At 43.5% G+C, this 15,397-nt stretch overlaps 1 protein-coding gene across 3 annotated transcripts in view; it reads left to right on the top strand.

Moving 5' to 3' along the window:
• Positions 1–781: 781 nt before the first annotated feature.
• ADCY8 (adenylate cyclase 8) overlaps positions 782–15,397 on the top strand; it is a 113,323-nt gene continuing 98,707 nt past the window's right edge. For all 3 annotated transcript variants that reach the window (XM_015856336.3, XM_015856337.3, XM_085536978.1), the window contains exon 1: positions 782–3,212. In XM_015856336.3, coding sequence (XP_015711822.1) covers positions 2,286–3,212 — 927 coding nt within the window. In that variant the 5' untranslated portion in view covers positions 782–2,285. The remainder of the gene's footprint in view (positions 3,213–15,397) is intronic.

Raw genomic sequence — 15,397 nt, forward strand, 5'->3', positions numbered from 1 at the left:
TAAACAACTTGGCAGTGTCACAAATAAAGGGATCTGCAGTGCGCATGGCATCCAGCATAAAGCAATCCAAACTCACCATGCCACATTTGAAGCTTCTCACAGCAAGTAACTTAAAATATATAAATCTGGAGGAGAAATTAATCTTAGATCTCATTTCTGAAGTGCTACTCCGGACTTCCAGATTCTGCCTGTCCACAGAAACCCTCACTACTGCATGTTTATATGGTGGAATTCAAGCAGAAATAATTTCTGTCTTTTGAAATATAAAGAGAATGGTTTTTCCTGTATTTGCAGCAGTCTCTTTTGTAGACTATTTTTGTTTCAGTTGTTTCTACCAGTAGGATTGCAGCTCCAAAACTGCCTTTTTCTCAGGTCAGGCTCCAACTGCTTCTGAGCTTGAGACTCATTCTAAGTACAGGAGATATGGGAAAGGTAAAGACTAATTCCCCACCTCACTTCTCCAGAATGTGCCACATTCGGATTTGTGCATACAGTCAGAGCCGAGAAGGGAGCAGGACAGTATCATCCACCAACACAATGGAGTAAGGAGAGGCTGACCACAGCCTCCAAGCACGGGATGGTTTCCATTCTCTACGTGGTAGCTTGAATATAAATGCTGAGAATAGGTGCTGTCAGACACGTGAGCACACTCCCTGAACCCAGACTGCTCACAGCCACAGCCCTGGCAGTGAGAGCACCTTTCTTGGAGGGGCTGAGCTCACCGAGGCAGAGGGGTGAACTCCCAAGTTTCCTCCAACCCTGGGCAAGAATGGTAACACTCAAGCAAGGCCTGAGGCAGTGTCACTTGTGTGCCTGTGCAGAGCGTTGCCCGACTCCAGCATGAGGTCTCGCTAGTGTGACAGATCGACAGATATTCAAGGCTTTATGGGACAGACGGGACCATCACCAAGTAGTGCAACTCTGAGAAACCTGAGTGACTACCACGAGCCCAGCTCCTGCCCTGAGGTCCTTCAGCTCTGCATCCCGCACCTTATCCGCTATGCGGCGGCTGCGGCTGCTTTAACGGGGCCGGGGGGGTGCGGGCAGCCCCGCCGACGTCGAGGGCATCAGCTGACCGCGCCGGGCTCTGCCTCCTCCCGAGCCGCCCTCCCGCAGCAGCACCACTCCGCCGGCGGCTGCCGGTTCCGCCGCTCCGGTCCTAGCGGCTCCCGGGGCAGCACCGCTCATCCCGCCGCCCTACAGCCACAGCACTCCCTTGAGCCTTCGTCCTCCTCCTCCTCCTTCTCCTCCTCCTCCCTGCTGCCGGGGAAATGCCCCTGAAGCCTGAAGCCCTCCTTGCCCTGCTCTGCCGAGAAGTTGGGATTCTCCCAGCGGTCTTCCCAGAGCTCTGAGTTTAGGGCGGGTTTTTCGTTTCCTTGCTCTCATTTTTCTTTTCTTCCTTTTCTTTTTTTTTTTTTTTTCTTCTCTCTTTTATTTTCCCTCCTTTTTTTTTTTTTTTTTTTTTTTTTTTTTTTCTTTTTCCCTTTTTTCTTCTCCCTATCTCCTGCGATGGATGGCAGCCCCACGCTCCCCCCGGGCAGAGGCTCGCTCTGAGGCAGTCTGCTCGCCCTGCAGGGCATGCCCCGCCGCCGGAGGGATGCGGGCGGGCAGCCCCCGGCCGGCGGCTCCGGCGCCGTGACCGAGGATGCCCGCGACCCGACCGCCTCTCCCTTGACCGCAATCGCGGGGATTACAGCAGCTCCCGGGTACCAGAGCTCGGAGCGGAGCCCCGGGATCCGTGGAGAGAGGAGCTGCCCTTTTTGAACGTCTCCCTGCGAGGCGGTTTTTCCCATCCCTCTACTCCTACAGCCTCCGGATGGGGCCAAGAATCGCTCGCCGGGCGTCCGGGGTGCGCCCGTAGATGCTCCGCTCCTCCCTCCTCCCCTACGGGCTCGCTGCTCCGCTCCCTCCCCGCTCACCGCCCCGAGGAGGGCGCACACCTGGCCCACCGGGGCTCCGGGGCTGCACCGCAGCCGGACTCCGCGGGATGAAGCTCCGCGGGGATCCGCGGAAGCGGGAGCGGACGCGGGGCGAAGACCGCCTGCTCTGAGACGCAGGACCCCAGCGGCGAAGCAGCCCCGCCGCCTGCCGAGCAGCCGGAGCCAGCGCCCTGCCTATAAATGTGATCCCCCGGCAGCACCCCGCCGTCTCCACCCGCCCTTCTCCATCCCCTCCCTCCTCTCCCTCGGCTCCATCCCTCCCTCCGATCCCCCCCGCCAAAGCCGGTGTCCCCTACTCCCCGCCTCGCCCCGCCACCGGTGCTCTGCCCCCCGCCAGTCACCGCCATGGAGCTCTCGGAGGTGCGGTGCCTGAGCGACAGCGATGAACTTTACACCATCAATAGGACCCCTCCCGGCAGCAGCAGACCCCAGCGCCTGCTGTGGCAGACGGCCGTGCGCCACATCACCGAGCAGCGCTTCATCCAGGAGCATAGCAGCAGCAGCGGCGGCAGCAGCAGCGTTGGGGGCAAGGGCTTCAGCTCGGAGGAGACCTGCTGCCCCAACCACCACCCGCACCACCACCACCACCACCACTTCCGGAGACACTCAGCCGGACGGAGTTTGGGCAGCGAGCGTCACAACAACGGAGGCACCAAAGTCTTCCCGGAGCGGACGAGCAGCAATGGGGACCTGGGCTTTTTGCCCCTGGACTGTGCCCCCAGCAACTCCGACTTCTTCCTCAACTGGGGCTACACCTACCGTGGGGTGATCTTCCCCACTCTCCGCAATTCCTTCAAGTCCCGGGACCTGGAGCGCCTTTATCAGCGCTACTTCTTGGGCCAGCGGCGCAAATCTGAGGTGGTTATGAACATCCTGGACGTGCTGACCAAGCTGACCCTCCTGTTCCTCCACCTGACCTTGGCCTCTGCTCCCATGGACCCCATTAAAGGCATTCTCTTGGGCTTCTTCACTGGCATTGAGGTGGTGATCTGTGCCTTAGTGGTGGTCAGAAAGGACACAACCTCATACACCTACCTGCAGTACAGCGGTGTGGTCACTTGGGTGGCCATGGCCACGCAGATCCTGGCGGCCGGCCTGGGCTGTGGCCTCCTTGGGGATGGCATTGGCTATGTGCTCTTCACACTTTTCGCAACCTACAGCATGCTTCCGCTGCCACTCACCTGGGCCATCCTGGCTGGGCTGGTCACCTCTGTCCTGCAGCTCGTCATGCAGCTGGTTATCCCTAGATTGGCCGTGACTTCCCTCAACCAGGTAAAGTGGTGAGGAAGGGGTGGGAGCCCTCCTCTTTCTCCATCACCCTGAGAGGAGGTGTGGGGTGTCCCAAGAATCTTTTCCCTTAAACATGGTGCTCAAAGGTTCTGTGCTTGGGGGAGAAGACCTCAGGCAAAATTACACTTTCTTTCCCTCCCTCTCACTCCCACATTGCCTATCCTCCCCTTTTCCCTCCAAAAGAAGCAGTGGAATAAGGTTTCACTCCAAGAGGGTGACGGGGCACTTCCTGGCTACTCCGTTCCCCATCATTATATGTTCACTTTGCTGTTGTTCCTTGGAACAGTTTTCTTGGGGCAAGTTGGAAGGACAGGACATTTGTCACTTCCCTCCCTTATTTCCTGCAATGGTCCATGAGATGAGATGGGAAAGATAACTCTGACTTGACCAAGCTCTCCCACTGCTCCTTACTCATTTACTTGCTCGTGCCTTTTAACTCTGGATCTGCTGGGATGACTTGTGCTTTCATGTGTGTTGCTTGATCTGGGCTATGAGAAAATGGGAGGATGGAATGTTGCTTGGAGGTTTGGTGTGAATTCCTAAGTTGTCTTTGAATGGTACCAACAGTTTGTTTTTTCTTGTGGTCATGAAGCAAACTTTATTGTTCTTAGAAGTGATGTCTAGGACAGGGAATTGATTATAATGGTGTGTGTGTTGGGGGGTGGGCTGTTAGAGGGTCTCTTGTAAACAATTGAGAGGCACTGGAAAAGGCATGTGTCTGAGAAGTTAAAACCAGAACTAACCTGACTTTACACTTACCCAGCTTCTTCCATTTGAAAGTGAGGATGGAGTGAGCTTTCGACATCCCTTAAAAGTAAGAAAATGCTGCCTTTCTAGGGCAACTTAATCCTGGGGATTCTTGTTGCTCCCCTGCCCCCCATCCTTTCCCAGACTGTCACAGCTCTGTGCTACCAACATTTCACAGCAGATTATGGTCTTCATTTGGCTAGCTCCAGGGAATCAGTGGGAAGGAGGTGTAGATACTGCCAGAAAATCCCCAAAGGAGGGAGGATGTAAAGGAATGTATTGCTGATGGCATGTTGTTTACATGACTGCTGGGATGCACAGCTGGGAAGTGGCTGATATTGCAACTGTAATTTTTAATGATGATGGTCCTTGGGTCACATCTTCCTCACTCAGAGCCTGGCCATCCTGTAATCCTTGTTCACCCCTGTCTATTCCCTTCCACAACACATAAGCGAGCTGTAGGGCTGCTTGACCTCACTTCCCTGTGGCCAGGCTCACACTGTTGGGAGAATCTGACACTGTGTGTTTTGTCTGAATGAGTTCTATCGACGTCAGATGATTACTGTGCAGAGTTGTTGCTTGGTTCCTGGTAACGTGCTGATGAATGAACTGGAGCTGTATGCCATGTCCCACTCCCATGCACTGCTGGCGCTATTAGTACTGGATCAAAGACTGTGTGAGTTATGCTGATGTCTTAGCTTCTTCCAAGTCCTATTGTCCTATCCTGAATCTGTGAATCAAACACTGCTATCTCATTATGCACAGGTAACACAGCTGTTTAACTGATCCCCAGAACACACACATATCTCACAGACACTTCTAACAAAGACATTTCCTGGACGATATACAAATATCTTCATTTTTGCAGCATAATACCTTGCCAGCTGTGTGAACGAACCACCTCCGAGTGGTGTACAATGCGAGGTTATCAGCCAGTTGATTGCCTTCATGAACCAAATATATAAATCTCCTTAAAAGGATCCACATAGATTGCCATACGTTGGTGTTGATTCACAACGGCTCCTGCCTTCTCAGAGCCCACTTAATGTCACCTAATTACACACTATAGGAGAGGCTGGATCCTTCTTTACCCCTAGGCATATTCCCCATCTCCTCCACAGATGCTGGGTGGGAATGCGCTCCTTCCCACCAAACCCAGCGCGGTAGATACGCGGGAGATACGCGGGAGATACGCGGAGAGCGGCTTCGCGGGCGCTGTTCACCAGCGTAGTGCTGAAGCGCGGCCCGGGGGCTCCCTCCAGCGGCTCTGACTGCCGCTACCTCGCCGGACCCCGCGCAGAGAACCGCGCGCACTTTGCGCCCTCCTGCGCGGGAGGAGCTTTGCGAGACAAGTGAGAGGGAGCTGCCCCTAGAAGTGCACTGTCCTGCTTAGTTTCCTTATGGCATTTCAGCATTTTGCTTGTTTGTTTTAGGGAACTGTGGTGCACTTTCAAGTGTCGGGTTTTGAGGGCTTTTTACTGATGGTGAAGGGCTTGTAACTATTACTTTACTCTTTAAACGTCTGACTGTTTAAACGTCTCTGTCATCAAGGCTATATAGCCAGTATTTGGTACAACACAGATTTCTTCGTCTTGCAGGTAGAGTACTCACTTTTATCACAGGGCTTATTTTTCCAAGTAAAGCATTGCCCCTTCCCCTCAGAGAAGTCTAACTAACCTATTAGATTATGTAGCAATACCTGTGACCATCTTGCTGTGCTTCAGGATGGAGACAGCTATTTGCAGCACAAAAGATGCAGAAATTAAAGCGTACAACAAAAGACAAAACAGAGGGTAGAATTCTGATCGTGGTCCAAATAGTGCCTTTTCCATTGGATATGACAAGACCAGGACTTCATGCAGAGAACACCAAACTCAGTACTGAACACAAAGTCTCCTCTACCCTGAAGTCAATTTATTACTGCACTCCATAGTATCCATGGGGAAAATTGTGCAGATCCTCTTCTCAGTAAATGTTGTTATAAATTTGTTACAAATCTATCTAAACTGATAAAGTTGCAAGAGTACATACAAAAGCAAAATAAAGTGCTTAGATCCGTTTTCCCTTAATCTTTTAATTAACATTAATTTGCAGTGATAAATACATTCACAAGCAATTTAAATCATTTGTTATGCTGAATGCAAGCACACAGTACTACCTGACCAGTTTTTTGTTGAAATTAACAAAGTTTGCATGATCATGAATGCAAATATTGCCCAAGTACACCATTTTCTCTTGCAGTGATACATAAGATAATATCTGATTTTTCTTGTGTTTCTGAAATGGATTTGAACCAGCATTCTAGGTATAGGTGGAATACAATGACTTTCTTAAAATTAGATTATGTATTTATTCATTCATTTTTTTCAAACAGTAAACATATTCACTAGTTTCTATTTTGCCAGATGTTTCATGTTTTGGGGGAGATGTGAGTACCCTGAAATCCAGGTGACTCCAGTCCAAAGTGCTTAGCAATGGGACACTTCTCAGAGAACCTGGAAAAAAAGGTCCTGATGCCATGATTATGATAAAGGCAATTCTGTGAGGAAAGAAATTAGAAATACAAATCTTACTGTAAACAAGTGCATGGATCTATGTTTCTGATTAGATACTTAGCTGAGGATGGTATTTACTTTGACCATTCTCTCAGAAGAAAGTTTAATTTCCATTGTGTTCATTCGTGCTATTTTCTTGATGATAATATGATATAAGATCTATAATTTCTAAGAATATATACGTGTATACCAGACATATGGGGAAGAATAAGCAGCTCAAAGCTTCTTAGTGTTATATAATGTAGGCAGATGATAATATAGACATGAGTTTTGACAGGCTTGGAATTATGTAAGCTACAAACATACACTGGATTTTAATTCTCTGCCCAAGCACCCTTCATTCATGTGACTGAATTCCTCGGTAGTCAGTAAGCCTAATTCAGTAAGTGATTTGTGTAATTCATAGAACCATAGAATCATAGAATTGCTCAGGTTGGAAAAGAACTTACAGATCGTCAAATCCAACCACAACCTGACCATACTACCCTAACTCTAATAACCCTTGGCTAAATCATGTCCCTGAGCACCACATCCAGGAGCTCCTCTCCTCTCCTCTCCTCTCCTCTCCTCTCCTCTCCTCTCCTCTCCTCTCCTCTCCTCTCCTCTCCTCTCCTCTCCTCTCCTCTCCTCTCCTCTCCTCTCCTCTCCTCTCCTCTCCTCTCCTCTCCTCTCCTCTCCTCTCCTCTCCTCTCCTCTCCTCTCCTCTCCTCTCCTCTCCTCTCCTCTCCTCTCCTCTCCTCTCCTCTCCTTTTTCCCCTCTTCAATTCATTTTTCTGCTATAGTCAGCTGTGGGTGACTTATAACCTGACTGTATGATTTTAGACTGGATTATGATCTGGTTTCCTTTTATATCCCGTAACATCATCTTACCAGTATCAGTGGGTCACAGTATAATTAGATTAGAATTGGACACACGTTTCTCTGAAGCAGCAGTATCATTGTTGTGCTAAGCAGGGCAAATGCATTAGTTATATTTACAATTTGATGATTAATTGCCTTCAGAGAGTTTTCTCCAAAATGGAGGATCTCAGGCAGAAACATGAATGAAACCTGCTTTTATCAGTGAATTTCAGCCTACAGTTTAGTTAGTTACTTTGCTGGATTTTATGTGACATTTTTTCTCCTTTCAGAACACTGATGGATTATTTTTAAGATTTTGTTCATTATTTGCTTGTTGTTTCTCATGGTCTAGGAAAAGAGGCATCTAATGCAAAATAATCATGTAGTGGAGCAGAGCAGTTACAGCTGACACTTACCAACAGATAATGCTGGAATGATCCTTATTAGCCTGTACAGAAGTCTCTAGGGGATAAACATCTCTGCTCATCCTCTCAATACTGTCAATGACTTGATGTGAACAGGAAATAGAAGGGGGCAAAATGAGAACTATTTATTGGATTCTTCAATTTCTAAAGGGGAGAAAAAGTGGGGAATGTGAGAATCCTTTCCTCCATTTTCCTTACATTCAGAACATCTTAGCATGACAAAGGTTAGAGTACTCCATATAAATGTTGAATTTTAGTAAACAGAAAAGAATTATGGTTTTGAAATGATGCTTAAGATAATGAAAACTCCAAACCTGAAAACCCTGACAAAGCTGGTGCCTGGCACCCCATCCCTGGGGTGTTACTAGGCACCCTGCTAACATCATATTTCTTTAAGCACAATGTTCTTGCACTTATCAACACTTCTTATTCTGAGTATCCAGTTTTAGGGTGTCTCAGTGTTAAAGCTACTTTTCAGCAAAGCCAAACACTATTTCATTGGAAACACATTTAATGGCTGTAAGTGCTTGCCTTATGTCTTAGATAAGAAGGGCTTTGCATTCTTTTTCAATGGAACAAATGCAGTTCCCATGATATGGAAGACCAAAGTTTAAATCCCTTTCACCAGAGGGAATTCAAATCCACCTCTCCTTACATCACTAGAGAGTTACCAAAGCAATTTTTCCCCCACTCTTTGGAAAGCTGTTCTTCTGGGAAGAGGAAAGCTAAGATTCAGTGGGCAAAAAAAGCGAAAAAGGGAAAAGAAAAAAAAAAAAAAGAAAGAAAGAAGGAAAGGAAAGGAAAGGAAAGGAAAGGAAAGGAAAGGAAAGGAAAGGAAAGGAAAGGAAAGGAAAGGAAAGGAAAGGAAAGGAAAGGAAAGGAAAGGAAAGGAAAGGAAAGGAAAGGAAAGGAAAGGAAAGGAAAGGAAAGGAAAGGAAAGGAAAGGAAAGGAAAGGGAGGGAGGAGGGCTGGTTATCTAATACTTAATCTCAGACATTAAATTCTTTAAACTCAGCATACGTTTCTGGTTTAAACTCTTGCAGTCATAGATTTGCAAATTTGGCGTACAATATGATCTCCCATTGTGGAATCTGAGTTTTTTTTTGTTTTTTTTTTTTGGTCTCTAACCTCTCTATCAGAAAAAACCTGTTTCATTTGTTCTATTCTTGGTTCAGTGCAATTTGTACCCAACCCCAGCACAGGAGACTGTGGAGTAGCAATCTGGTCCAAGAAGGGACATGAATGCAAATTGTTGTTATTGGTGCAGTGAATTTTGAGCATTCTGGTGTTAGCCTCACTCATTCAAACCAGGGATAAAAGAGATCCGAGTAGCTAGAAGGGATCAATCTCTAAAGGTACTGAGCTCTTACACAGCATTTCTTAGAACTAAGAGTCTTACTAAGAGATATTATTAGGGCCTGACTGACTCAGAGACTGATCAGCTTGATTTAATGCCCACAGAGTGCAATATAGACATTAGAAGACACTAGAAATCAGAAACTTTTGGTAAACTAAGATCATTTCTCAGAACCCTGTTTAGGGAAAACATTGCTCTGAATCTGCGTTTTGTTTTTTGAGGGAAAACACCAACATGGACATCCAGGTCCTCCAGGAATCTCTTGGAGTTCTGTCACCCTTATGTCTCCAAACACACTCATCTGCAGACAGAGATATAGGTGGTACTGCCTAACCTAGAACGAAGACTATCAGGAAATGTACACAGGGTGAAGTGCAAAGCCAGGCAGCTATTGGCTGACAGAGTAAATATTTCAGCATGTGGGTTTGGCTTATATGGAACTATTTTAAGAAGTGTTGCTACTTCATTTGTCTGCTTCTGCTGCTGCAAGCTTTCATACATGTAGTCTTAGAAGAGAGAGGAAAGCTGCCAAGTTCATTAATTAACCATTGCTGCAGCCTGAGAAGTGACTGAAGCATATCAGTGTAAACAAAATGAACCCAAGCAAATTTTTTCCCACCACGCTAGCAAATAATTTTACTTCTCCTAATTAGTTTAATGTTGTGGTATCATTTTATAAGATGCTCTTAACCTTAATAGAAAAAAGAGTTGCACCTGGTATGAATGAAAGAATATTTGAATGAGTTGAATGCTCATTGTGGTTTTCAATTTTAACTCGAACATCTCAGTTTTGGCTTTACTTCTGATCTCTTCACTTTTATTTCTATCTAAAAAGAAAATGCAGAAATATGTCCTTAATTAAATCGGTGGAAGCTTTCAACAGAGGCAGAGTTCTAATTAGGAAGAAACTGTTTATTTCTTTGGAGGATCTGATCTCCAGGCATTTTATTATTTCTGCTTTGTTCAGACTCTGCTGCTCTATTTACCTGAGAGCTACACAGGAATGGTGCTATCTGTTCTGTGATGCTTGCCTTACATCTACCACAGTAGAATCCTCATGTCTAGATCATAGAATGGAATGACAGAAATGTATAATGGCCTGGGTTGAAAGGACCTCAAAGATCATCTAGTTTCAACCCTCTGGCCTTGGCAGGGCAGCCAACCACTAGACCAAGCTGTGTAAAGCTACATCCAGCCTTGCACTGAATCTAAATACTGAAACTACCTCTAAATCTGGAGGTATCATCAGAATGCAAATGAGAAATAATAATTAACAGAATAATTGATCAGCACATAAAAGCTACATGGTATTGTACTATACACCAGGTGTTTTATGACTGAAGTAAGGAACTTACTAGAATAAGTGAACTCAATCTTACAACAGTTACTTAACAGAACAAGGTCTAGATATGCACATTCTTTTATCCTATGATTCTCTTTCATGTATGGAAATATCTCTAATATTTATTTTTATTTATATTTTTCCTACACATACTAGATAGAGTTACAATTGACATGGAAATGGTACCATGTGCTCAGTGTGGTTTGAATTTAATGTGCCATTTTCATATTTTACACAAAGGAATTCTATTCACCACTGATTTCAGCTAGGAGCTGAGAATGAGGATCATTCTCATTTTATCACTAAATTTATCAGTGGCCTTTGCTGACCCCCACACATCACTTTATGTTTCTGTGCTTTGGTTGATTTGAAAATGTGCCTTTCTCAGTTTCTATGAGTATCACGCTCAACTGCTTTGTGATTTTTGTTCAAAACATACCCATCACCCTCTATGCTGTTAAAAAATAAAAATAAAAATAAAAATGAAAATTGAATGTCATGAGAACTGTTGCCCATAACTTTGTTCTTTTTAAAAAGGCCTCATTTTATATCTCTTCTACCAAATATAAGTGATTCCATGGTCTCCTTACATTAGTCCATACAAAAGATAGCATATTGTTTATTCAGGGCTGTGAATGCCCAGTTATGACTGGGGTATGGACTCAGCTTCCACCACAGATGTCCTTTCTGTGACTCCATGTTTCTTGCTTTCACATCCAAGGATTGGATCAGTGTCAATAATTAGAATGGAGCACATTCTCACATGGATTATTTTGTTACTGTTATAGGAAACTTTACAAGACTGGAATCCACAGACTCAAACACCCTCACACAGAACTGAGGGAAAACAATTGATCACATTTTGGTCCTTGTGCAAATACTGTTAGCTCTTGGAGGGAAGTAATTCTCCCCTTCTTGGGCAATGTGTGATATTGGTTAGAGCTTGTAGGTCTCTGGCTGAACTCTTTGTTGCCCAAAAAATGGAGGGAGAACTTTATGACAGAGTCTTCCGAGGTCTGGCATGAAGTGCTTGTTGAGACTTAGGCAAAACATAGGTCATCTAAATCTTGCCCAAATATATTTCTATTAAAAAATGGCATTTCCAGCATGTTGCTTAATGCCACTTCTACTGATGCTGCGATAGTTCCCTTGTTCTCTCCAATCCCTAGGGTAATAGCAGCTTTTTTTTTTTTTTTTTTTTGCAATATTAGGAAGAGAAGAATTTGCTATCTATATTTCATTATGTTAATAAAATTACCTTACTGTTTCATTAGTCACCTGAGAGGCTACAAGAAATGGGAGAACAGATAAGCTGTTCCCATTCCCTGTGTGACAGCAAAGGACAATAAGGTCTGTAATAATCTCTTACAATCTCAGCAACAGTACATGCTTAGAACTGATTTTTCCAATGGCTAATCACTTTCATTCCTGTAGGAATGTACTCTTATTTGAAAGGCATATTTATCTACAGTATCTGACAACAGCCACTTTTTGCTATTTCTCTATAGTAAAGTACCTCAATATCAGAAAGGGGGAACAGTGGTTAACATAATGTAACTTGACATTATGCCTGTTATTTTAAAGTTAAGTTGTTTGATGGCCCGAGGCCTAGAAACACAGTATAGGAATTGTTAAGGTAGCTGTTATCTCCTCTTCAAACAACTAACAAAGATTTTGCTGTCCAGATAGTTTTTTAAGGCACCAGAACACCCAAACTTCCTTATTGAATTTATGAATACTATATTCAGCTGTCATCCCTCAAAGACCTCTTTTGATGGCATACAATAATTATTTGCAACTACTTTTGCGTTTGTAACACAAGAATGTTGTAATTAAATTTGATGTAGTTGATTTTTCAAAACCAAGTTAACCAATCCATCTAATAAAAAAATGATATTATGCTGTATTTAAATTTCTGAAGTTTCAAACCACTTCATAGCCTTGCACATGTTCACATTAGATAATTTTAGACAAATACTCAGCAAGGTCAATAATATGGAATTTCTTACTGCTTTTTTTCTTCTTTTTTTTTTTCTTCTGCTTTTTTTTTTTTTTTTTTTTTTTTTAATTCTGCTTTCAGGTTCAGTAATTACATTTGTAAGTCAAAATGTTGTTTACTATGTCCTTAAAGTTAGTGCATGCTTAAAGTGAGTTTATAAGAGCAATTTAGAAATGGAAATAATTACTATCATTTAAAACTCAAACTATAATCTGGAAATCAAACTGTTTTCTTTTGGCTAATATTCAGCAGTGACAGATTTGAGAAGAACTTCCAAGTTCACTGGCTAGAACTTAGAACCTTTTACCACATAGTGAAAATTCTAAAAATCTCAAAATAAAATAAAATAAAATAAAATTATAGAGATTTCTACAAGTAGAGTCTTACAACCTGAAGGTATGTAAGAGACACATCGATATGTCAATAAGGGTAGTGATTTAGTGATGGGCAAGGCAGTGTTAGCTGGTGACTGGCTTTGGTGATCTTAAAGGTCTTTTCCAACCTAAATGATTTGATTATTATATGATTCTATGATTTGATTATTCTAAGATGTTTAAGGAACTGGGATGTGTAACAGATGAGGACAGTTCGGACTAAGGAAGATAAATTTTAGGGTGAATCTCATCAATATCTATAAATATCTGAAGGGAGAGTTCAGTGAGGATAGAGCCAGGCTCTTTTCTGTGGAGCCCAGTGTCAGGACATGAAAGTAATGGGTACAAACGATAAGTTCCATTAAGCACTGAATCAAATAAGCAAACAGAAAACAACAGGTGTTGTGTGTTTTTTGTTTGTTTGTTTATATGTGCTTACTGTAAGGGTGAACAAACACCAAAACATATTACCCAGAGATGTTTTGAAGTCTTTGTTTCTGGAGACAGTCAAAATCCGAGTGGACAAACCTTTAGGCAATCAGCTCCAGATGAACCTATTTTGAACATGAATATTTGACCATATGACCACCAGGATTGCCATCCAGCCTCATTTATTCTGTAAGTCTTTAAGGGCTGGCTGCTCCAAAAGGTATGCCTACTAATTTTTTATGTTGGTCTGTGATGTCAGAAGCAAATGTTAGTGGTACGGCAGCAGAGGCTGAATCTTCCCACCATTATTTCATGACATTTTGTTGCCACGTGATAGATGGCAGTAGACAAACAGTATGACAAAATGTCATCTGGCATGGAAGTGTGGATGAAGCAAGGGGTGTCATTGTCCTCTTCTGTGAGATGGCACCTACTGACAATCAGTACTTGCAGAACATGCATGAAGATCCATTGATGCAGATCTTTATGAACATGGCTTGCAGCCTCTTGTTCATTGCTGGCAAAAATGGACAGCTAATGTTAGTGATTGATCTTACAAGGATCTGGAGGCCAGAATCAACATCTCTGAATCCAGCCCGAAGCAGCACAGCTCCTGTGCTCACAGTGTGAGGTCTGTTTTAGGACATATGCAATGACTTCTGCACCCACTTTGGTCCATTCCAGCCTCAAATCCTGCACTGTGACGTAACTGCAGACTTTTATCAGGGTTACCATCTGGCATGGCACAACACTTCTTCATGGAAGATGATCTGTGGGTTTATTACCATCCCCACCTGGTGATATCAAGCAGCCCAGGAGCACAAGATTATAGCAAACGTCAGGTACATGCACACTCAGTGCTTCTTTGTGAGAATGATTTTGCCCCCACCCACTAGACTTTTATGGCATGAGTAATATTGCAGGAAGGAGAGACTGAAGAATATTAGTATGCACATGTATTTTATGGCCATTAAAAAAAGGACACTTTCATCAAACCAACCATTCCGTTTCTCTCTCTTGTTGAATTGTTACATAAATGTTAGAGAAATCTGAGATGCCTGTCCATGTACTGTGGTCTCACTGCAGTGAGATCTCACTGTCTCAGCAAAATTAGCTACCAAAGTGCTCTAAAGGCAGGCATATGATCCTTAGGCAATCTACCAATGCAAAGACCATATTAGACCAACTGATACTATCCTGCTTTTAAAAAGATATAAACTGAACTTCCCCCAGCAAAACACAGATGATTGGTATCCATATTGATTTCAGAATAAAGAACTGCTCTAGAGAAGAGAAAGCTGAAGGGAAACTGTGACAGCTTTCAAATATGGAAGGAATTGCTGCATAGAGGAAAACATTGTTCTCTGTTTCTCCTATAGCTAGCAGAAGAGATGGAAGTTCCTGCAAAGAATATTTACATTAGATAGCAGGAGAAATCTTGTGGATAGATAAGTAGGTAACTAGGATTTTCCCTGGAGGCTTCATCTTGAAGTATGATTAATTACTTTAGGGAAGAATTGTAGTAGGAGTTATTTAGGTGATATTCAGGATCTGGAGCATTACTTAAATGACCTGTCAATGTCCCCTTGTGCCCTAATTTCTATAATTAAATGATACTGGCTCATAATTGTCTGAGTTCAAGTGTTCTCACTTTCCATTTCCTGAGGAGGCAAACAATTTTGTATTTCTGATGGTCCCTTCACTGCAGCTGACAGATTAGTCTGAACAACCCCAGAATTGCGCAGTGTCATTATTCATATCTGTGGTTTCCCAAGAACATAGTTAATCAACTATTAATCCAAAACTAGCTAATAATACTGCTGATGATGCAAGAAAATGATAGAGTCTGATAATCTTTCCCAAGAAGCTAATGGCTGCTAAAAGGACTATATTGTCAATAAAGTCCGATTGAAAGAAAAGCAACATCAATGAATGAATCTACAGAATGAGAAGATATTCTTGCAGCCAAAAATACATTTTAGGTCATCAGCATCTTATTGTAATTGACCTACAGTTTTCCTCACGTCACATACCTGTTCAGATTAGTTTTATTTATAGCTACATATTAGTACATAATCAGATAATCATCATTTTGTTTA

Source organism: Coturnix japonica, chromosome 2, assembly GCF_054131305.1.
Source record: "Coturnix japonica strain WE chromosome 2, WE-NBRP24, whole genome shotgun sequence".
NCBI lineage: Eukaryota > Metazoa > Chordata > Aves > Galliformes > Phasianidae > Coturnix > Coturnix japonica.